At 42.0% G+C, this 24728-nt stretch overlaps 1 protein-coding gene across 1 annotated transcript in view; it reads left to right on the top strand.

The window, feature by feature from the left end:
• MYOM1 (myomesin 1) overlaps window positions 1–24728 on the top strand; it is a 190527-nt gene that overhangs the window by 52217 nt on the left and 113582 nt on the right. Inside the window, exons 3-4 of the mRNA XM_073550891.1 lie at window positions 8677–8808; window positions 11041–11254. Coding sequence (XP_073406992.1) covers window positions 8677–8808; window positions 11041–11254 — 346 coding nt within the window. The remainder of the gene's footprint in view (window positions 1–8676; window positions 8809–11040; window positions 11255–24728) is intronic.

Here is a 24728-nt window from a genome sequence, read left to right as displayed (position 1 = left end):
CTAAAAACTTCAATAGAGTCAATAATTCCTTTTTAGAGCGAAGAATAAAAAGTAATACAATAACCTAATATAAATCCATATAACTATATAAGGTTCAAGTAGACACCATAAGCTAGAAGATGAAAAAACTACTTTAGCACTAAAGTTTCAATAAGCAAAGAGATATAAATACAAATAGTGTGTATAAATATAACAAAATATTTTTTTAAAGACACCAATCAGGACAAGATTAAAATGACAAAAAACAAGACATGATAAAAAAACATGATATGTAGTTAAAAATAGGGGGGGAGCAGGCCACATCCACAATGTAAACATGATCCAAAGGTATGTACTGTAACATATACAAAAGGTTTGGAGAATTTATGACCATAATATCAACATATGTATTTCAAAAAATAAGAGCATATAGTGTATAAAGTGCTGTGCTTTTAGGTTATCATCCACTCCCTGACTAAGGAACGTGTGAAACGCGCGTTGGCGTGTGAGGTAGCAGTGGCAGCACGTGCAACAGGAGTCCTGGTTAGTATACTTACCTCTTCCTTACTTCCATGGAGATTTATTCCGGCCAAATGCATTTACTGAGACATTTTACTGGCTAGTATACTATACCTTATTTCTACCTCTATTTTGGCCAATACACTTACTGAGACACTTTACTGTGTTCATGTCTATATGGACACTGCCATACATGAACTCTACATGCCATATACTGTATGTTCCAATAACAATTGAATGATAACCTAAAAGCACGGCACTTTATATATTCTTTTATTTTCTGAAATATGTATGTTGACATTGTGGTCATAAATTCTCCAAACTTTTTTGTATTTGTTATATACCTTTGGATCATGTTTAATTTGCAGGTGGTGACCTGCTCCCCTTATTTTTAACTACATATCATGTTTTTTATCATGTCTTGTTTTTTTGTAATTTTAATCTTGTCCTGATTGGTGTCTTTAATAAAATATTTTGCTATATTGATACACATTATTTGAATTTACATCTCTTTGCTTATTGAAACTTTAGTGCTCAAGTAGTTTTTTTATTTTATAGAGTCAATAATTCCTGTTTACAGTGGTGCATTACATTGCATCACATCACATTTAATGCTCATGCAGATGGCCGTATTATCAGTCTAAGCGCGATCCGACAAAATATTGAATCACGCTCGGACCAATGTTATTCTATGGGGCCGTGCACAAGTCCAATTTTTCCCTCGGACAGGGTATATTCCGATCGCACTTGGCCATGTAAGTCAGCGCGTCTGTCAAAAAAATCGGACCACACTCGCTTGACATCTGAGTGCAGTCCAATTTTCATGGACTGACAGAATGAAGAAGATGGAAACATTTTTTTTTCCCCATCTTGTCCTCATCTGAGAAAATTGAATCACAACACGATCATATTACAATCAGAATCTGATCAGAGTGTGATTAGCATAACTGACCTGATTATCACTGATGAGAGAAAATACTGTCTGGTGACCCGAGCCTTGGGGTGGTCTTACTTCAGACATTGAGGCCATTAAAGATACCTCAAAAGCACTGAGATCCCTAAATCTTTATTCTGAGTACCTTTGTATTACGTCAGGCCTGGTCTGTGTTCAGATATTGTGACTCGTACATTACTCATCCAATGAATACACTGGCATATATTTGTCGAGTGATTAGTCCTAATTTGTGGTCAAGTCTTGTTTGTTCATGTCAAGCCTTGTTTCAAGGGATGAAAAGTTCTGATCATATCAAGTGGCACAGAAAATGCTTATACCGTAATTATGGTGCGCTGCAAAGTGGCATAATTACAATACATGTATGCTGCAAATATATGGCACAGATGTCCCCATCCGTGTGTTATGATGTGATACAACAATGACACCAACAAAAATTGCTTGTGTAGATCTGTCTCTCCCGCTCCTTGCATGCGTAGCTGATAATGCAACACGTTCTGTCAATGTTTGATGTGTTTCATATATTACTTAGATCGTTTTTTTTCAAGTGCACGGATCCCAAAGAACAGTTTTATTCCTGGATAGAAAAAGTCCAGTACACTCTAATTAGCTAAGGAAAAAATGACAATTGTGCTCTACTACAAGACTCTTCTAGGCCGCTGCTTAAAGGGTTGTCCTGGTTAATGGAGGGGGACGTTCTCCTACTCAGGTCTCCTCTGTAACAGCCAGAGCAGTAGCTGATAGAATGTGTGGATCTCACAGCTCATTTACTGCATTGAGATCAGCTCATCATGTCCCCTTTTCTGCTGTTCAAACATGACAACCCTTTTGATCCTGTTTCCTGAGCAGAGTTGTCATAAGCAGCCCAGAAGTTTGCATGCATAAGAAATGCAGACTGATAGGCCACAAAGGCCGTGATCACACTACCATGTGTGATGCAAGAAACTCGCACGAGTCTCTCGCATCAACACCCGGCACTGCGCCGGCACTCAGGAACGGAGCTGCGGCTGCATAGAAATACAGCTCTGGTCCTGAGTGCCGGCGGCAGCGCCGGGTGTTGATGCGAAAGACTCGTGCGAGTTTCTCACATCACACACGGAAGTGTGATCACGGCCTAATAGTGATTCTGCTCAGAAGAGTTGCCACACAACAGGATTGGGCTGCAGCCTAGAAGAGAATGGCAAGAGATCTTTACAACACCGGACATGAGGTAAGTAAAGTAACGTGTACTGTTGTGAATGAGTCACCGAAGGAGGAAAAAACAAAAATTCAAGCTAAGTCCAGAAAACCGGAGAGGTTGGTAGCTATCAGATTGCAGACCCCTGATCCTATCCACAACAACTAACAGTAGCCGTGGGGGGTTCCTACGATGCCCTAGACCCCTCGATCACAGCCGGAGAACTAAATAGGCCTAAAGAAAGAAAGGGGAAATCTAAACTGCCCCAGAGCAGACCCCAAAGCAATAGGCAGCCCCCAACATATAATGACGGTGAAGCAAGATGAAAACACTAACACAGAAAGATAGGTTGAGCAAACGATGGGGCCCAAGCTAGCTAAAAAGGACAGGATAGAAAAGCTGCTGTCTGCAATCCGCAAAAAACCCTACCAAAAAATGTCCCAACCGTCTGATAGGAAAAACAGGCCCTGAAGTCGCTAGGACTTCAAAAAGACTATATCAGCACTCAGGTAAATTCTGAAGACAGAGCAAAGAAACAAACTGATCAGAGACAAAAATGGAACTCAGCACACCCCCGACCGGGGATGGCTGAACTCCAATAAACAAGGTAAACAAAACAAAACTAATAAGTTCAATAGCAGAGCAAAAACTTATCTTTGGAAGCAGGAATCAGACTGGTCTCCAAGAATCCAGCAGAGAAATCACCAGCGACTCAGAAGGGCGTCGGCTGCCTTATATCCAGTCAGCAGTTCCTGTTACCCAGTCATCATCTACCAGATCAGGTGTTTGGTAATCAGCCTCACTACCTTCCTTCACCAGAAGAGGGAGTTCATCAGACATTGACGGTGAAGGGGAAAATGAACTCACAACAGTGTACATTTACATAATTTAGGCTAAAATCTGAGTTTTTATGACTGAAGTGACACTTTAAAGGAAATCTGTCATCAGGTTATTTCTACCTAATCTGAGAAGAGCAGCATAATCTAGACTCAGAGACCCTGATTCCAGGGATGTGACACTTACTAGAGGACTAGGAAATCTGCTGCCATGTAGCCCACCATATTCAAGAGCTCTGTATAACCATTACAGATATGCCCCACCACTGATTAACACCTTTCTGCCTATGCACAGTGTCACAGAAAGCAGTCAATCAGAGGTGGGGGCGGGGTTATACAGAACTCAGTATTCAGAGAACTGCTAGATCTGCATCAGATAACAGTGATTTTATCAAAACTACAGGAAGCAGCCCAGTAAGTGGCACATGTATAGAATTAGAGTCTCTGTCCCTACATCATGCTGCTCTCAAATGTGGTAGAAAAAACCTGGTAACAAATTCCGTAATAGGTCAGTTATGGCCTTTGATGTGATATAAGTATTTTCTTGCCCTATTACTTTTTACTAAATTGATAATTTTATATTGTTCTGCTGATTGTAATACCTATTTTTTGGTATTTCAACCTCAATTGTTATTTTTTTTTCTTGTTTATATACTATATTACATGATATATTTTGTGTAATAGCTGCCTGTGAATCTCTATATAACTTTATGACAGGTAAGTTTTCATAATGTAAAAACTTCTTTTCAAAACACGGTATCTACCCAAACATTTTTAAAACCAACACAAAAGCCGCAGGTTGTATGTCATTACAATCAGTATGTAGTATATAATATACAGTATAAGGTATAGACTGAACTAAATGATGCCAGTTTGTGGATGTAGAGATAATAGAACAAATGAAGATGTCTGTTAGGCGTCAGGTTCCTGCAGCTGCACAGCGGGAATCCAGAGCCTTGCATCCAGTGGTCCCCCATTCTCCACCGACCGCTCAGGAGCCTGCACAGCAATCTCAGCGTCCCAGATGCTCTGCTGAGACCAGCTCCATAGGACTGGCTGTTGCTGCCACCTCTGGGTCAGCAATAGCAGCGCAGGCTCCAGAGGCTAAGTCCTCTCATCCCGCTACTGGGCATGCTCACGAGACGATCTCTCATTGGAGATCGGGAGTCACGTGCTCAGGTCCTTCTCCTGATCTGATTGGTCTATCTCAGAGATCTGGAAGGTTCCGGCAGCGCACGGCTGTTTATGTTACAGCGCCTCTGTGAGTTAACAGAGTCCGCTGTGCGCACATCGGGTGACGTTGAACCCGTGCGCATTATACCGCCATATATCGCGTCTGCCATTGTCTAGCAGCGGTTTTAACACCTGTTGCACGGTGGACCCCGGGCAGCGAACGCACTTTCTATTATTTAATATTTAGTGCGTTCCGCTGTCCCTAACAAAGTCAATCTCCTTGCCATTGATGAGACTTGTTCACATTGTTTTTGTGATTATTACTCTGATAGTCAGATTATCTTCAAAAATAGCAAATTACCAGATGCTCTTGAGTCTTTCTCTTCCATTTTTTTTATTATGTTCTGCCATTTCTTAGCAGTGAACCTTTCTGGTAATAGGAAATGTCAGACATTACAGATTCTATAGAGGTCCCTGCTTATTTATTTTCACCACAGAACCTCTTTTCATTTTTTTCATTTTTCTGGCTCAAATGATTGTAGACACAATGAATAAACTTGATTTGTAAAGGCACACACCTGGCTATATAGAACCTCACAGCTCACAGTGCATGTCCATACTTAATGCAGCAGCCAGGGTCATCTATCTGGCTAATCGGTACCCGGACACATCCGCTCATTGCCAGTCCTTACATTGGCTGTCCATTCATTATAGGATCCAATTCAAAGTACTTGTTCTCACCCACAAAGCTCTCCACAGTGCGGCACCCCCCTACATCTCCTCTCTCATTTCTGTCTATCGGCCTAACCGACCACTGCGCTCTGCAAACGACTTTCGACTAACCTCTGCACTAATCCGTACCTGCCACTCCCGACTCCAAGACTTCTCCCACACTGCGCCAATCCTCTGGAATGCTCTACCCCAATAAATTAGGACTATCCACAATTTGCACAGTTTCAGGCGCTCCCTCAAAACACATTTGTTCAGGGCGGCCTATCATGTTCACTAATCAAAGTCATTCTATGTGTAAGTGTGCGTGTGTAGCCCATTCACTATCTCCATCCATCCCTCACTCCCTCAAGATGGCTGGACCATCATTTTAAATACACCATTGTAAATACACACCTGTACTTTGTATTTCCCCCACCTCATTGTAGATTGTAAGCTCTCACGAGCAGGGTCGTCTTATTTTGCTTTAATTACTGTATTGTTAACGTTATTACTTATGAATTGTGTTTTGAAACTGTTAAACTGTAAAGTGCTGCGGAATATGTTGACGCTATATAAATAAATATTATTATGTCAGACCAAATTAAAATCATAAGGTCAAAGGAACTAGCCAAGGAGCTCAGAGACAGAATTGTGGCAAGGCACAGATCTGGCCAAAGTTACGAAAGAATTTCTGCAGTACTCATTGTTGCTAAGGGTGGTTTCACATTAGCATTTAAGGCCGGAGCGTTGGCCTGCGCACGGCCGCCGCTAAGCCATGCCCCCTGCCGCGCCTACGGGCGCATGACGCCGCATGCGTCCTGCATCCCCTATCTTTAGCACTGGGGACGCAGGCTGTGCACAGGTATGCGTTTGGCGGAGCATGCGTCCTTTTGACGGTGCGCCAAGCGCACCAAATTGCAACAGGTTGCGTTTGGAGCTGGTCGGCGCACCCATCGAAAGGACGCATATGCCGCCAAACGCATACCTGCGCATGGCCTGCGTCCCCAGTGCTAAAGATAAGATAGGGGACGCATGCAGCGTCATGCGCCCGAAGGCGGAGCTACTGGCGGAGGCGCGGCAGGGGTGGGGCTTAGCGGCGGCCATGCGCAGGCCGACACTGCAGCCTTAAACGCTAATGTGAAACCACCCTGAGAGCACAGTGGCCTCCATAATCCTTAAATGGAAGAAGTTTGGTAACACCAGAAATCTTCCTAGACCTGGCCGTCCAGCCAAACTGAGCAATCCTGGGAGAAGAGCATTGGTGAGAGAGGTAAAGAAGAACCCCAAGATCACTGTGGCTGAGCTCCAGAGATGCAGTAGGGAGATGGGAGAAAGTTCCACCAAGTCAACTATCACTGCAGCCCTCCACCAGTTGGGCCTTTATGGCAGAGTGGCCCGACAGAAGCCTCTCCTCAGTGCAAGACATATGAAAACCTGCATAGAGTTTGCTAAAAAACACATGTAGGACTCCCAGACTATGAGAAATAAGATTCTCTGGTCTGATGAGACGAAGATAAAACTTTTTGGTGATAATTCTAAGCAGTATGTGTGGAGAAAACCAGGCTCATCACCTGCCCAATACAATCCCAACAGTGAAACATGGTGGTGGCAGCATCATGCTATTGGGGTGTTTTCAGCTGCAGGGAGAGGACGACTGGTTGCAATTGAAGGAAAAATGAATACCGCCAAGTACAGATATCCTGGATGAAAACCTCTTCCAGAGTGCTCTGGACCTCAGACTTGTCCGAAGGTTCACCTTCCAACAAAACAATGACCCCAAGCACACAGCTAAACTAACAAAGGAGTGGCTTCATAACAACTCTGTGAAAATTCTTGACTGACCCAGACAGAACCCTGACCTTAACCCAACTGAGCATCTCTGGAAAGACCTGAAAATGGCTGTCCACCAGCGTTCACCATCCAACCTGACAGTACTGGAGCGGATCTGCAAGGAAGAATGGCAGAGGATCCCTAAATCCAGGTGTGAAAAACTTGTTGCATCATTCCCAAGAAGACTCATGGCTGTACTAGCTCAAGAGGATGCTTCTACTCAATACTGAGCAAAAGATCTGAATACTTATTACCATGTGATATTTCAGTATTTCTTTTTTAATAAATTTGCAAAAACTTCTACATTTCTGTTTTTTTTTCAGTAAAGATGGGGTGCAGAGTGTACATTAATGAGAAAAAAATGAACTTTTTTGCATTTACCAAATGGCTGCAATGAAACAAAGAGTGAAAAATTTAAAGGGGTCTGAATACTTTCTGTACCCACTGTACCTAGCACAGTGAAAATGAAAATGATTTAGGCCTACAAAGAAGGAGAAGGCTATAAGAAGATATCAAAGCTTTTCAAGTTGCCCATCAAAATGTAATTATGAAAAGACGTGATCAGACCAGTCCATCAGCCTCCTCTGGTCACATGTTCCTCCACTAGCTGCCATTTTGTGGTGGACAGGCTACACTAACAAGTACAGGAAGAGAACCTGTAGCATATATATTAGGAATTGCCACAAAGTCACATCCCCAACATGTTTGCTAAATAGTAAAGATTTTGTCCCAGAATCATCAAGACTGGCAGCATGTGGCACCACAATAAATTCCCAGTTAGTGATTGGAGTATGTTTCTGTCAAAACTTACACCCTTTCTTTGTGTAAATGATGAATTTGACGGGATAGTTCGGCCATGCCCCCTCCCAGTAAATCCCCACCCACAAAAGTCTAAATTGGCTAAAAAGTACAACATTTTTCCTACATTTCAAGCGATTTTACTACATGAAATGGGTGCCAAGTGCTTGAGGAATTAGGCTGTGAAGTGTATTCAAAAAGAGGATCGTATGCAAAATTAAAGTTTAGAAAAGTATTCAGGGGGAAGTTATTCATTTTTATTCTACGGTACTTATTTTTGTTTTGGGCTAAAAAAACAGCCATGCATCAGATCTGAACTGAGTGAACTAGGCCTCAGGTTATTTAGTTGATCCTGACTCGTAACAGAAGAGTCAGACGGCTATATAATTCGGATGGGGATCGCAACGTAATGCTCAGATTGGCTGTCGGCTCTCCCAACCAGAGTGTAACAGTTACATAGAAATACATGCTGTCAGGCTTGGGTCGGTAGAACTGGAGGCCAGTCTGAGCTTTGCGTTGCGATCCCCGTCCAAGTTATACAACTGTCTGACTCTTCCCTTTGTGTATGTCCTTATGACAGGACAATGTATACAATAAACTAGGTAATGATAGTATAATAATGCATTATTATTATTATTATACAATGTATGCAATATTCTGTGTCATATTATACTAATGCATTATCGTTGTATCTACCATAGAACATCATCTCATAGAGCAATAGAGGATACATCATATAAGATGAGTCCTATGGCAAAACGGTCAAAGATCTTACCCAAAGCAGATAAAGAAAATGAAGATCTAGGCTACGTAGTTCCTGTCTTCAGAGGACGGTACGTGCGTATTCTGTTTATTCTTGTATCCAGCCATTTAATCCTTGTGACTTTTGTATGGCACCTGTTCTACAAAGTTTCCTATAACATGGACCGTAAAATGCATTCCATGCCAGATTGTGAGTGGGAAGGAATCCTGCAATCACTTTTTGTTGTCTGTATGCGGCATAGAAAACCCATGGAACTGGCTTATGTTACATACACTGGGCGTCGGGACTAAAAAGTGTGCAATGTCAGTATTTTCCAAAGCAATCAGATTTAAATATTAAAAAGCTTAAGAGTGATACCGCACTAATCAGCTAAACCAGAGTGCACAGAGACCTCTTGCAACACTCCATATAGTTCATAGGAATATGGTGGTGCTCAGCTGCTATAAGAAAATGCCAGAAAAAGCAGCACTCACGATTCCATAAAATAGTCCTTTCTTCCATATCACGGGACATAAAGTGGTAAGCATGGGGGAAGCAGGGAGCTTGGAGGACAGTATTTCTCACAGAAAATTATTGCCATTATACACGTTTTGGAATAAATAACTGCAATCAATCGCTTCCTATAACCATCAACAAGCTTCTTACACCTCTCAGCTGGAATTTTGGACCACTCTTCTTTTGCAAACTGCACCTGGTCTCTCATAATTGAAGGGTGCCTTCTCCCAACAGCATTTTTAAGATCTCTCCACAGGTGTTAAATCGTTATAGTAGATAAGTGTGTTTAAAAATCTGCGCTGCTGTGACAAAAGACGGATCCAGATATATTTGTAATACACTATGGTGGTTTATTCAACTGGTTTCAAAGCTCACAGCTTCTTCTTCAGGAAATTACCACAGAAAGATATCATCAGATGAGCAGTTTTCTTGCAGGGATTGAAATTACTCCTTGGGATAAGAAGACCCTATTTGCGCTTTTTTTGTCTCCTTATTTTCTACTAGCACAGGTGTTCAATGGGATTAAGATCCAGACTCATTGGTGGCCACTTCAGAACTCTCCAGTGCTTTGTTTCCATCAATTTCTGGGTGCTTGAATTATGTTTAGGGTCATTGTCCTCCTTGAAGACCCATGACCTAGGACACAAACCAAGCTTTCTGACACTGTGCACTACATTGTGACCAAAAATCCTTTGGTAGTCTTCAGATTTCATGATGCCTTCCACACAGTCAAGGCACCCAATGCCATAGGCAGCAAAACAACCACTAAACATTTTTGAACCTCCACCATATTTGACTGTAGGTAATGTGTTCTTTTCTATGTATGCCTCATTCCGTTTTGGTAAACAGTAGAATGATGTGCTTTACTAGAAAGCTCCATCTTGGTCTCATCTGTCCACAAGTTGGTTTTCCAGAAGGATTTTGGCTTATTCATGTACATTTTAGCAAACTGCATGCTTTTTTTATGTCTGTGTCAGCTGTGGGGTCCTCCTGAGTCTCCTGCCATAGCGTTTAATTTCATTCAAATGTCGATGAATAGTTTGCGCAGACACTGATGCACCCTGAGCCTGAAGGACAGCTAAAATTTATTTAGAATTTGATTGACGCTGCATATCCTCTATCCAGACTATCCTGCTTTCCAACCTTTCATCAATTTTTCTCTACCATCAATGTTCAGCGACATTAGCTACAGTGTTATGGATTGTAACCTTATTGATTATGTTGCACACTGTGGACAAAGGAACATCAAGATCTATGGAGATGGACTTGTAAACTTGAGATTGTTGATATTTTTCAACAATTTTGGTTCTCAAGTCCTCAGACAGTTCTCTTCTCTTTCTCTCTTCTCTTTCTGTTCTCCATGCTTAGTGTGACACACACAGACACACAATGTAAAGGTTAAGTCAACTTTTCCCCCTTATATTTGTTTTCAGTTGTGATTTTCATATTGCTCACACTTGCTACTTGTCACAGATTAGTTTGAATGAGCATCACATGCTTGAAACAAAGTTGTTTACCTACAATTTTGGAAAGGTGTCACCAATTTTGTCCGGCCCGTTTTTGAGGTTTTGTGTGAAATTATATCCAATTTGCCCTTTTTTCTCTATTTTTTGTGTGTTCCAATACACACAAAGGAAATAAATATGTGTATAACAAAGCATGTGTAATTGCAGTAATTTTCTGGGGGAAATACTTCATTTCTGGAACAATTTCAAGGGTGCCAACACTTTCCACCAGGACTGTGTATTCTACTAAACACCGCCAAACCATTTCAACTAAATAACGTCTAAATTTCTATAAATTGCAGACAGGTGAATGTCAGTGGGATCACTGACACCGAGGAAGAAAGAATCATGGAGTCAGCAGGATATGTTGCTCGAAGGAAACTACTTTCAACTGGAGAAGGAATTAGTGTATCCAGAAGCGCTTCATTATCAGCCGCACATTCTGAGACATTCCAGAAGAAATCCAGGAGTGTTTCTATACGTGAAAAGGCGGAGCGTCTCGCTCTCAAAAAGACGGTAAATGTTACACAATAGATAAAATGTATCTGTGCTTTGGGAATACATTATCACGGTTCAGTTTTAAAATAGTACGTAGACCAAAATTAGTGTTAATTCAAGGGGTATCTTCATTTTATTCTCCACTGATATAGCCATGGCATCACTTTTTTATTATGGCAGTATCATTCTGAGAATTAGGGAACCTGTAGACGAGCATATCAAAAATCGTCCAAGTTTCATCCAGAAAACTCGGACAATTTTTTCTAATTTTCATCCATGTGTCCGTTTTTTTTCTTCGTGTGATGTGCGTGTACTATCTGTGTGCGATCCTTTTTAATACAACTACATTAAAACATGAAAAAAAAAAATTGTGTTTTAGGTTTGTAATAGAAATCTATCATTAAAAATCGGATGCCACTTTATCACCCTTAGGCCATATTCACACGTTCAGTATTTGGTCAGTATTTTTCACCAGTATGTGTAAGCCAGGAGTGGAACGATCAGAGGAAAAGTATAATAGAAATACGTGAACCACTTCTTCATTTTTCACCCATGACTGGTTTTTGTTTTGAGTTAAAAAATTCATCAAATACTCAACGTGTGCACGTGGCCTTAAGGTATTTTTATTGTGCTTTTGGTGTTGCGGTTTTTTTTAATCAAATACTGAACGTGTGAACATGGTCATAGACTTAAATGTGTGAGTCTCATTTGAGCGTTGGATGAAAGTAGTGCATGTTGCAGGTTTTTTTTCTCAAGGCCATAATTTTTCTCAGTCTGCCCAGCTGTGAGTCCTTTCTGGGATGGAGTCCTCAAGGTTACACAAGAAGTGACATTGGTATCAATACCTAGGACCCCAGAGGCCACACTATGTTCTCTATTCCCAAATACACATACAAACAATCCTTAAAAAGAAACCTCATCCAAGCGCCTAATTCAATAATCCCTCGTCTTTGGAAATCAGTAGAACCCCTTTCTCTAGAAAAATAGTTTGCAGAAATTGCTAATGTCCATACTACTTAAAAACTGATAGCTTAAACACAAGAAAAACATTATTACAACTGCTGCTAAATGGTTTCACTGGGAAGATCTTCTCACTTCCCCATCCTATGAGAATGTTCTGAGGTGATTCATATCTAGTCCCCACTATTTCAACTGACCAACACATTGTCGACAACCCGTCCACCAGTTGACATCCTTAATTTCATGATTGTAAATACCGGTTCTCCTATGTAATGTCTCTCTGTTAGGCCGGGGTCACACTTGCAAGTGTGATGCAAGAAACTCTCATCAATACCTGGCACTGCCACCGGCGGTTGGGACCGGAGCGCTCAGCTGCATAGAAATACATACAGCTGCACACTCCGGTCCAAGTGCTGGCAGCAGTGCCAGGTATTGATGAGAGACTTGCGTGAGTTTCTCGCATCACACTCGCAACTGTGACCCCGGCCTTATGGTCTGCTTTGGTTTTCTTTGCCCTCTCACTGCTCTCTTTTTCTCAGTAATTCATCTATCCATAGACGTTATTGGTCCTATGATCTATATATTGTGACCTTCCCCTTTTTCCCACTTGCTACAACTTCCTATATACTGAAAACTCTTGAACAATAAATGTTGGTTGCGTGTTGTAATTTCCTGTTATACATTCAATTAACTTTAAATTTGTTTTCCAAACGTTTTATTGGAGTTTTAATAAATGGGGAAGACGGTGTAGGGGAGGGAAGGAAAGATGAAAAGGAAAAGAAGGAAAAGAGGAAGGACAACAGTGTCCAAATGTAAAAAATACATAAAATGTAACATGTTAATGCAGAAGCATATTATACAATGAACTATAACAAAGGTAAGTATTTAAGCATATAATATATTAAATTTGTTCCAAGCCAAAGACCTAACCCCAAAGGGGCCTAGGCAGGTGCACTCTGGTTGAAGACCTTAAGAGAACAGCTCCAGCCATCTAGACCATTTCCTAGCATGTTTGGCAAATTGATCATGCATATGTGCAAATTTCAGTTCAAAAGAATGATGAAGGCTAATTTTGTCTATAATATTGTTAATTTGTGGAAGTTTTGGATTTTTCCAAAGGAAAGCGATATTGTGTTTGGAAACTAGTAAAATGTGCATAATCAACAGCCTGTTAGTAGGGTCAATTTTGTCAGCATCTAGAGAAAGAAGGGCCAGACAGGGAGACAAAATAAGTCACGTTCCTAAGATAAAATCGATAAGATTTGAAACCTTTCTCCAAAAGGGAACAATTTTGGGACATTGCCAAAATATATGCAAAATATTTCCTGGCCTTCCACAACCCCTCCAACAGAGCGGAGAATTGTCAGGGTTGATTCTATGGAGTCTTAGGATGTGGGCCCACGTAGCGTTTTAAAACGCTCACTAAAAACCGGACTCCTTCCCAGAAATCGCGCGTTTTTTCCCCGCGCAATTTCACCGCGATTTTACCGCAATTATGATCGCGATTTTGCCACGATTTTCACGTGCGATATTCAAGCACTTTCCAAGCGATTTGAAGCATCGCTTGGAAAGTGATTGACAGGTTGGTCACACTCGTCAAACATAGTGTTTTACAAGTGTCACGCGAGACTACGTCATTACAGGGCCTTGCCGCAAGGCATTACTGGGAACGCTAGGCCGGGAATGCAGCGCGGGACATCGGAAGGTAAATATATCCCGATTTTTTATTTTTTATTCTTTTTTTTACAGGGGTATGGTACCCAGGACCTGGAGGACAGTCTCCTCTCCTCCACACCGTGGGTACCAACCGCACATGAGACGCTTAACTTCCCGCATGGTGGGCATAGCCACATGCGGGAAGTAAGCGATTCTCATGCATTCCTATGGGTGCGGAATCGCGGCAATTCTTTGCGATTCCGCACAAAAGAATCAGCATGCTGTGATTTTTTCCGCGATGTGATTCCGCCGCGGAAAAAAGCGCAGCATTAGCACAGCATGTGCGGAATGCCATAGGAATGCATGGGGGGCATTCTGTACACGATTTTTAAGCGTTTTCGCAGTGTTTTCGCACCGAAAATCGCGGCAAAAACGCTTAAAAATCGCTACGTGGGCACATAGCCTTACAGGGGTACAATACCATCTCGTTAAAAGTTTGAAGTGGGTCTCTTGTAGTGATAAGGAAATGGTAGAAGTGTACGAGAGGGAGCATGCCTGTTCAAGGTCAGGAGGGTCAATTATTGTATGTAATTCATTTTCCCATTTGATAATATTTTGAGTCTTGACCACTGCAAAGCTATTATTACACCACTTGTAAGTATACTCAAAACTCCAGAAAATATTATGGTATATATTACAAATAAGATTAACTGCTGGTTCAGAAATTCTTGGTGAAATAGCAAGGAACTCATGGAGTTTGTCTTTAAGGATGACATATTGTAAGAAAGCAGGAGTAGTAGATTGAAATCTATTCTTGAGTTTGTTATAAGGTGTACAAAGAGCACCATCGTATAAATCTTTGAGTCTTTTGAGACCAACTGCAGACCAAACGGGGTCAATAGTCTGATTGGATGCTTGAAAAATAACTGATACGGTCAAACTGTTTAATGTGACTTCTTTATTAGAGCCTCTTTTTGGAACAGAAAATTTTTTCCAAGCTTCAGAAATAGCTTGAAAAATTGGATGAGAGTTTTCAATAATTTTTTCATGAAGGAGTTGGTTCAGAATTAGTAGGTGAAGAGGTTTATAATTGTTAAAAGACAATTCTAGTTCATGCCTAGCTGGTGTCTTATCATGTGGCCACCAGAATGCGCTTTGTTTGACTAAACTTGCAGTGTAATAAGCTGTGATATTTGGGGAACCAGCTCCACCACAAGATTTATGACTGTAGAGAATGTTTTTTGCTATTCTGGATCTTTTGTTATTCCATATAAAGGAATTCAATGAGGCTTGGAGATTTGTAAGAGAAGAAGTGGGAACTTTTAAAGGAAGAGAGCGAACTAGATACAGGATTTTTGGGAAGATGTATGATTTAACCATCATGATTCTTCCCCACCAAGAGAATCCATCATCTCTAGATATACGAAATTCATTAAAAAGCTTTTTGGTAAGAATCTCTAAGTTTAATTTTATAAGAGAGTTTATATTTTTGACAAATTTTAGGCCTAGGTATGTCAGCCCATCAGAAGCCCAACCCCAAGGCAAGAGGCCCTCAATTTTTCCATGATCTATTCCCAGGTTAAAGCCAAGTATTTTGGATTTAGAGTTGTTTAATTTAAAATAAGTGACCTTGGAAAAAGTCTGGATTAGAGTTTGTAAGGCAGTGATAGAGTTGCTTGGATCGGTAAGGGTAAGAATTACATCATCTGCATATAACACTATTTTAAAATCTCTATGCAAGGTTTTAATTCCTGAGATCTTTGTACTATTCCTGATTAATTGGGCCAGAGGTTCAATGGCCAATGCAAAAAGCAATGGTGACATGGGGCAGCCCTGTCTAGTCCCATTAGCTATATTAAACGTAGGGGAAAGATGATTGTTGGAATATACCCTCGCCCCAGGGCCGGAGTACAAAGCCATAATACCTCCCGTGAGTAGAGAATTCATTCCAAATTTTTTGAGAGTCGCTTCGATATAAGACCAATTAAGGCGGTCAAACGCTTTCTCAGCATCAAGAGAGATAACAGTGGCTTTGAGGTTTTTCGAGGAAATGAGCTTAATTATGTTAATGAGCCTTCTCGTACCATCTATGGATTATCTTCCTTTAATGAAGCCTATCTGATCGTTGGAAATTAGTGTCGGGAGAAATTGATTTAATCTATTAGCCAAGATTTTTGCGTAAATTTTTACGTCTGTGTTGATGAGGGATATAGGTCTAAAATTAAAAACTTGGCTAGTGTCAGAATTTGGTTTAGGGATTACGACAATGGTCGCTTCCAGCATCTCCTTGGGAAATTGACCTGAGTGGAAAGCTGAATTAAATACTTTTACAAGGTGAGGGGCCAATAAATTACTAAAAGACTTGAAATAATCATTACTAAACCCGTCTGGTCCGGGTGATTTAAATGTTTTAAGTTTTTTTTATAGTTTCCAGGACTTCTTGTTCAGTGAAGGGAGAAGACAAAAAAGATAAGTCTTCAGAGTTGAGTTTTAGAAGGTTCATGCTGGAAAGGAATGATCCAATCTCTGAGGTAGTTGGCTGCAAATTAGGGTTACCCTGATTAATATTATACAGATTTTTTTAATAATCGGCAAAAGCCTTTACAATATCTTTAGGGTGGACCAGAGATGTACCATTAGAGGAAGTTATAGTGTCAATTCTATTCCGTTTCCGCATATTCTTAATTCTGTTTGACATGTATTTTGAAGGGTGATTTATAGATAAATAATGCTTGCATTTTGCCGATCTAATAGCTGAGTCGTAAAAATTGAATATGAGTTTCCTTAATTGCATTCTAAGATAGGTAAGTTCTGATAATACAGCTTGTTTGCTAGAGGAAACAGAGGATTGACAAAGTTCCTCTTCTTTAGATTTAATTGACTGTTGTAGGGTAAGGATTTTATCTCTGTTAGGCTAGTTTCACACTTGCTTTTTTTTGCAGCGCGTTTTTCCCGCAAAAAAACGCATTGAAAAAACGCATACAAAAGCATACAACTGCTGCCTTTTTTTCAAGCATTTTTATGAGCATGCATGAAAAAAACGCAGCGTTTTTATGCGTTTGTATGCGTTTTTAGTGCGTTTTTACCGCGTTTGCGTTTTTTTCCAACATTAGGTGGCCCCTCACACTAACCCAAACCATGACTTTACTAACCCTAACCCTGACCCTAACCCTAACCCTAACCCTGACCCTAACCCTAACCCTGACCCTAACCCTTAACCAAACCATACTTAACCCTAACCCAAACCCTAAAACCTAACTAACCCTAACCCTAACCCTAACCCTGACCCTAACCCTAACCCTAACCCTGACCCTAACCCTAACCCTAACCCTAACCCTGACCCTAACCCTTAACCAAACCATACTTAACCCTAACCCAAACCCTAACTAACCTTAACCCTAACCCTAACCCTGACCCTAACCCTTAACCAAACCATACTTAACCCTAACCCTGACCCTAACCCTAACCCTGACCCTAACCCTTAACCAAACCATACTTAACCCTAACCCTGACCCTAACCCCAACCCTAACCCTGACCCTGACCCTTAACCAAACCATACTTAACCCTAACCCTGACCCTAACCCCAACCCTAACCCTGACCCTGACCCTAACCCTAAACCCCCTTAACTAACCCTAACTCTAACCCAAACCCCTAAATTCCATGGTTAACAAAAAAAAACGCATGTGCAAAAAAACGCATACATGAGCATGCCAGTGCGCATGTATGCGCATCCATAGGCTATAATGGCCATTTTTAGCGCAAAACGTGCGCATATGTGCGCATGCGCTTTTTTGCAGGGCCAAAAAATGCAACATGCTGCGTCTGGAAAATACAAACGCACACCCCAAAAAAACGCAGCGCATGAAAATCGCATACATGCGCTTACCAGCGCGCAGGTATGCGCACCCATGTTAAATATAGGGGAAAAAACGCATGCGCACATATGCGTTTTTTTCCAGCGCTAAAAAACGCAAATGTGAAACCAGCCTTACCTTTTTTTTCTGGAGGAAATTTGGATCAAAACTCCCCTCAATACCGCCTTGTGAGCGTTCCAACAGGAAAATGGATTTAGGAGGACGGAGTCGTTTTCACTAAAATAATTCTGTAAGGCTGAGCTGATTTCAGATTTGGTGGAGGGGTTATGAAGCAAAGAGGAGTTGAATTTCCACATGAATTGGGGGTGAGTTGGAGGCCCTATTGTCAATTCTGCAGTTACCGCAGAATGATCTGAAATAGATTTATTAAGTATGGAGACGGAGGAGAACCTTGGCAAGGAGAAGACATCTGTGAGTATCAAGTCTATTCTAGAGGCCGACTGATGGCCATCAGAAAAATGAGTAAATTCTCTAGATGTGGTGTTCAAACTTCGGAATGAGTCGAATAGCTCGTGATTATAAATCCAGCTGTTCAAGGATTGCGATCTTTGTCTGCTGGGAGAGGTGGAGTCTAGTGTATTATCTGGCACCATATTAAAGTCACCTAATAAAAGTAGAGTTCCTGAGCGTAAGGTGTCGATTTTTTTCATTAGCTTATTTAGGAAGCTAAGTTGTCTGATGGTGGGAATATAAGTATTAACTATTGTGAAGGTGTGGCCATTCAATTTGCATAGAAGAAAATGACAGTGACCTTTTACGTCCTTGACTTCAGAGAGAAATTCAAAGGAAATTGAATTACCAATCAGGGTTAAAACCTCAGCTTTCGTTCGTGGGCCGCAAGACTCAAATACAAATGGAAAATTTTTGAGATTTAGAGAAGGGTGGTTGTCCTTTTTGTACTTAGTTTCTTGGAGGCATACAACCTCAGGATGTAACCCGTTAATTTCTTTACCAATGGAAAATCTCTTCCAAGGGCTATTTAGCCCCCTGACATTATAAGACACAACTTTTATTTTCATGTTACAAGAGTGGCAAGGACCGTATGAAGTGGGGTAGATGAAATAAGGAAACCAGAGTGCACCTACCTTTGCAGAACTTAGTTAACAAAAAAAAACTGAAGACCTGTTTAAAACCGAAAACAGAAAAGCACAAAACAGTAAGAACAAAATTGTCCTTCAGAAAGAGCCTAGCTGGTAGGCTCTAATTCCTTAGTGGGGAAACTTTGTGTAAGGATCCCATTAGAGGCATCCTTTAGCTGTCAATCATAACTGCACTGTTCCTAGAAGGAAAATAATCTCATGTGATATATGAGTCCATAAAGAAGCAGAGAAGTAAGAAAACCTGTGGAAAGAATAATAATAAGCAGAGTAATACACTGAACAAATAATCAAAAAGGTCAGAGAGGCCTTTTAACCTGGAGAGAAAATATGTAGGCAGGCTCTTTCCGTTGGATCATTCCGTCTCTGAAGAGGGCCTGGGGTCTTGAGAGTTAGAGTTTCTATGGCGATCGGGTATCCTGCAGTAGGACAGGAAATCTTTTCCTTCCTTAGGCGAGAATAGGACGGTCGTCTTTCCTTTGTAGAATACCAAAAGTTTAAGTGGAAAGCCCCATTTATAGGGGATATTATTTTCCCTCAAGGTGGAGATGACAGGCTTAAAAGACTTTCTTCCTTCAATCGTTTCCTTTGAAAGATCCGTGAATAGCTGAAGGTGAGCATAGGGTTCTGGAAAACCTCCTAGATCTTTAACCGATTTTTGAATTTTTTCCTTGATCTTGAAGAAGTGGACCCTTAAGATGGTATCTCTAGGTAGATCTTTATCAATATTCCGTGGTTTGGGAAGTCTGTGGATCCTATCTATGATGAGATCCTGGTCTGTAAGTGCCGGTAGTAATTTTTTTAAAATTGTCTTAACGAAGTCTTCTAGTGAGATAGATTCTTGTATTCCTCTTATTTTCAAGTTGTTTCGTCTGTTCCTGTCTTCTATATCCGCAACTTTAATTTTAAGTCTGTGAAATTCAGATTTGAGGTGATGGGTGTCTTTTGATAAATCATCAGTGTGTTCTTCCACTACAGTTAGCCGTTTTTCGTTGTTGTCTAACCTGCTGCTAAATTTATCCAAGGTTGACTGTAAAATTTTATTTTCGTTTTCAAATGATTGAGACATACTGGACGTGATTTTCTGGGCGAGAGTATCCATGTAAGAGTGTATGGATATAACATCCAGATTTTGGGAAGGAGAAGGCTTGGTGTTATCCATCTTAAATTTTGACCTTTCCGGTGAAAAGTTTGGTGAATTATCTCGACTCAGGACTTGAAGCGTCGGCTGGCGATGTGAATTTTTCAGAAGTTTTACCAGGATTTTTCCTTTTTGATGAGAGAGATGTATCCATGACCTCTTTATGAGGAGATCTGGCCTTAAATGGGTTAACGATATCCACTTGATCTTTAAAGTGAGGATTGTAAGAATCCTGAATTTTTTGTGCTTTTTGAGGAGTCGTATTAGACACTTTCGTTGATTTGGACACTGGAGTAGCCTTGTGACTCATCTTGTGCCCTTTTATGAATCCTGCCTTGCAGGGATTATATTAGAGAGAATTGATATTATTGGTGATGTTTATACTGAATAAACGTTAAAAATATAGAAAATTCTTGTCTTCCTATGCCTTTTTTAATAAAAGGGACTGTGAGGAATGAGATACACCACAGAATCAGATGGCACTTTTAATATTGTATGATGCATACAGTAAAATCCTTTATTAGCTGCGCGCCGATATAGACGCGCTCCCTGTGACGTTAAATGCAGCCGTGACAGGCGGCTAGGCTTCACACAGGGCTCAGTGACGTCAGTCCCCGCTCATAAAATATGCAACAGGGGAGCCGGCAGCTGATACACGGCACCGCTGAAGAAAGGCAGATCACCCCAGTGGAGCCGCACAGGAGCGGTGGGGAGTGGAGGTAACATAGAAGTAGGCACAAATCACGGACTATTTTGTGTCCTTCCGCCTCACAGATCTGTTATGACAGGAAAATGGCGTACTTGAGATAGGACGTTGAGATGAAAGAGATCCCTCCGCAGCCGTTATAGCTCCCGCAGCCTCGCGCAAAGCAGGGGAATATAGCTAATTTGGGACACCATGGGACTTCCAAAGGGTCTAAAACAGACAAGAGGAGATTCCAAAAAAAAAGTCAATGTCTTTTAATTATGCAACGAGAGAAATCCTGTCAGATTAGGCACAGGGTGGGGACTATTTTGTATCCTTCCGCCAATCAGCTGGTATATGAAAGGATTTTTGTAAAAAAATCTTTAAAATGTGGTAGACAAGCGTGGAGATACTTTTTCTGAGGACAAGGATAAGCGGTGGGTAATGGGGGGAGCAGGGAAAGGATTTTTTCACTCACGGTTCAAAATGGTGTCACCTTCAGTAAAATGGCGGGAAAAGGCCTCAGATTTCAAAAATGTCTTTTTTAATGTCCAAAGCTCAGACAAGGGGTATCAGAATGTACCTCTAAGTAACGAGAAAACAATCCTTCCGTGGGTTATCGAAGAGAGCGATTTTCTTTTGCTTTAGGAGATGCCTCCTCAGAGATCCTGAGCCGTGGTGTTACACCATCGCCAGCTCAGGCCACGCCCCCCTGCAGACATTTTTAACTTTAAATTTGAAGAAAAAAATCAGCTCTGGCTTGTCAAGGTAAGGAGGCTTATTTGCCGTGCAATGCTCCTCTGGGAAAATAATATGCAAATTGCCTCTTCAGAGAGGAAGAGGACTTGAACTCTATAGCGCCACCTGTTGGTAGTAGCGATCCTACAAGTCACAATCAACCCTTTAACGAGTCTTGTAATATGACTTAGGATAAAAGCCAAATCAGAATCTCAATTTGCAGACATGGTGTTTCGGGCTATTGGCCTCAGTCCAGAGCCTGTCACCTAGCCAAATCAGTTCTCATACTTTGCACTGACGAAGGCGACTAGCCCGAAACACCGTGTCTACAAATTGAGATTCTGATTTGGCTTTTATCCTAAGTCATATTACAAGACTCATTAAAGGGTTGATTGTGACTTGTAGGATCGCTACTACCAACAGGTGGTGCTATAGAGTTCAAGTCCTCTTCCTCTCTGAAGAGGCAATTTGCATAAGAAAAAAATTATTCATCTGAACAGCACTATTGAATAACATGGGTCAGTATGCTAGCCGATTAAAAATGTATTTAAGTATGTCTGATTTATACACTCGTTTACATGATTCCTTAACGTAGCGGAGAGATGGTTTACCGACATAGCTGCGTCATTATTCTTCCCCTGCACAACTAGATGACAAGGAGCCCCTCTAAGATGGAAGAACTTAGAAAGGGAGATGGCACTAAAATAGTTCAGAATCACCTTCATGCTTAGGATTCAGATTGTTTGAGATCCTAGAAGTTTAACTCACACCAATTATAAAGTAATGACATATTGTCATGGTCACGTGTGACTGGACACACCGCCACCAGCAGGGCGAATTTATATGACACGCGTGACCCTGGATACACCGCCTCCAGCAGGGTGAATTTAAATAATAGAACGTGCAGCCGGATACACCGCTTCCAGCAGGCGAATTTCAGTAGTACACGTATATCTGGATACACCGCCTCCAGCAGGGCGAATTTCAGAATAAAGGGGAAAACCAGGAAAACAATTACAATGGTGGCCCTGCGATAGGGAACGGGGGCGTGGAGACCTTCTGCACTCCCCTGAGTCAGTATCTCTACACTCCTAACGATCCCTAGGCCGGTTCCGCATCGGGCGCCGATCAGGATACCTGAAATCCCCAGCTCTCCCTGAACCAATCCCTTACTAGTGAAGTGGACGGTGCAGAAACTAATCCCACCACTGCACTAAAACACACATTGAGGAAAGTGACAAACAGGGAAACACCACTTAGCTTTGCTCTGTTGCTAATGCTCCCAGCAACAGAGTCCAACACCTGAGTGCATCTTTTCCTCCAACCGGATCCAACACCTGAGTGCAGCTTTCCAGCAACAGAGTCCCGCATGTGAGTGCAGCTTTACAGCAAAAGAGTCCAGCATCCAAGTGCAGCTTTCCAGCAACAGAGTCCAGCATCTGAGTGCAGCTCTCTTCCAGCAACAGAGTCCAGCATCTGAGTGCAGGTTTCACCATAGCTGCCACTCCACCAAGTTTTGCAAGAACTCCTCGCTGACACCATAGCTGCCACTCCACCAAGCTTTGCAAGAACTCCACACTGACACCATAGCTGCCACTCCTCCAAGCTTTGCAAGAACTCCACGCTGACACCATAGCTGCCTCTCCAGGATTCTGACTGAGCTGCCCGGGACTCTTCTCAAGTTCCTTCCTTCACCAAGGATGGTTGGAAAAGACCAATATCACCAACAGTCAGTGAAACCACCTGCTATACCTTTATAGGCAGGACCCAAGGAATCACACCTGCTTCATTATCATGTGCAATAACACTAACCACCACCGGGGGCAAACTAGAACAAAAGACACCACCGTGCAATAACCCCAATGGCCATTGGGGGCAAAACCAACTCCAAGCAACCAGCTCAAAGGGAAAAAAAGGTTATTTATTCAAAACCTGTCATATCCAACCTGGATCATGACACATATCCTAAAGATAAGCCAGACCACAACATGGGAACACCCTTCTAAGGCTGGCTGCACATGCTGCAAAATAATATGCAGAAGAACCAAAAGTCTATTTATTGTAAATCTGTATATTATTTTCTGCTGATATGTTTCCATTGCTTTTAAATTGTGTTAAAAAATTCCTCTTCATTTACATTTACTGGAGCTTATTTGCATAATCCTTGACAAAATCTGTGCCAAAGAGTAGCACTTGAGTATACTGAACCTAAGGCTTTTGTGCATCTAGTGCAGTTTTGGAATAGTTTTAGAAGTGGGGATACTCCGTACCAGGCTGGTATTTAAAGTTGATGTGTCACGGCAGCAGTTGACCCGATCCGTGGCCCTGGGCGTCTAATTAAAGGGATATTTACAAGGGAAATAAAGTTTATAATAAAGTGTTCATGACGCCACCAGTGGTATTCAGTCAGGGGACCGACGCTGCTATGCAGATCCTCTGGGATGCTGACATGGCAGCAGAGATGGTTGAGTTCTCCACAGGTAGAGCTGTATCCCAGGGCAGTTTGGATGTAGATGAGGTTGGTGAATGTAGTACAGGGCAGGTGACGCAGGAATGATTAGAGGACACAGCTGGGTGCAGTTTCCAAAGCTTTACTCACAGCTCTGGTGCTCGCAGATGCCCGCTTGGCGCCGTGTCCTCCAGGTGAGAGGTCCAGCAAACTCCCAGGTAGATTTGGATGCACCTTCCCAGGACTCCTTTCTGTATGTGCCTCTCTTGGCCATCTCACTTTGCTGGCTTTCCGCCCTTCCTGCCCAACACCTCATAGTCAGTGTCCCGAGCTAGCAGCCGTGGACCTTGTCGGGTGATGTCCTCTCTGCCTCCCTTTGCTCCTATATGGCTGCCTTTTCAGCAAAGATAACTGTGTCTGTGGCTGAAGCACCTAGAGGTGCCACTGCCTCAGGCTTGTTAGCTGAGTCTGATGATTTCTCCGCTAGTCTCGGGGGCCGGTAACCCACTGCGACCTGGTCCTTCCACCTGATGGTGATTAGCATGGATATGGACCCCACGGTGGACTTCTCACTACCCGTGTCCCAAGGACCCCTTCTGCCTTCCTGGAGCTTCTTTCTGTCTCTCCCTTTCAGCTTTCTCTCTGCAGCTCCTCCTGACAGGGAGCTGCCTCACCGCACATCTGTTTACAATCACTTTCTCGTGAGTCTGACTCACTCTCTCTGCACTGTTCTTTCCTGCTGTTAGCTCCTCCCCCTTTTACTATCTTCTCTACCCACTCCCACAAGCCCTTTACTACCCAGCCTGGGATGAGACCATCCTCCCTTAGGGTACGTCCAGGGTGCCCTGCTGCAATAGTCTGTGTTGGTATCAGGATCCTGTCAGCGCCA

Source organism: Dendrobates tinctorius, unplaced genomic scaffold (genome assembly GCF_039654945.1).
Source record: "Dendrobates tinctorius isolate UK_male_01 unplaced genomic scaffold, ASM3965494v1 ptg000171l, whole genome shotgun sequence".
NCBI lineage: Eukaryota > Metazoa > Chordata > Amphibia > Anura > Dendrobatidae > Dendrobates > Dendrobates tinctorius.
Note: the sequence above shows the minus strand (reverse complement) of the source record. Positions and strands in the feature narration are given on the sequence as shown.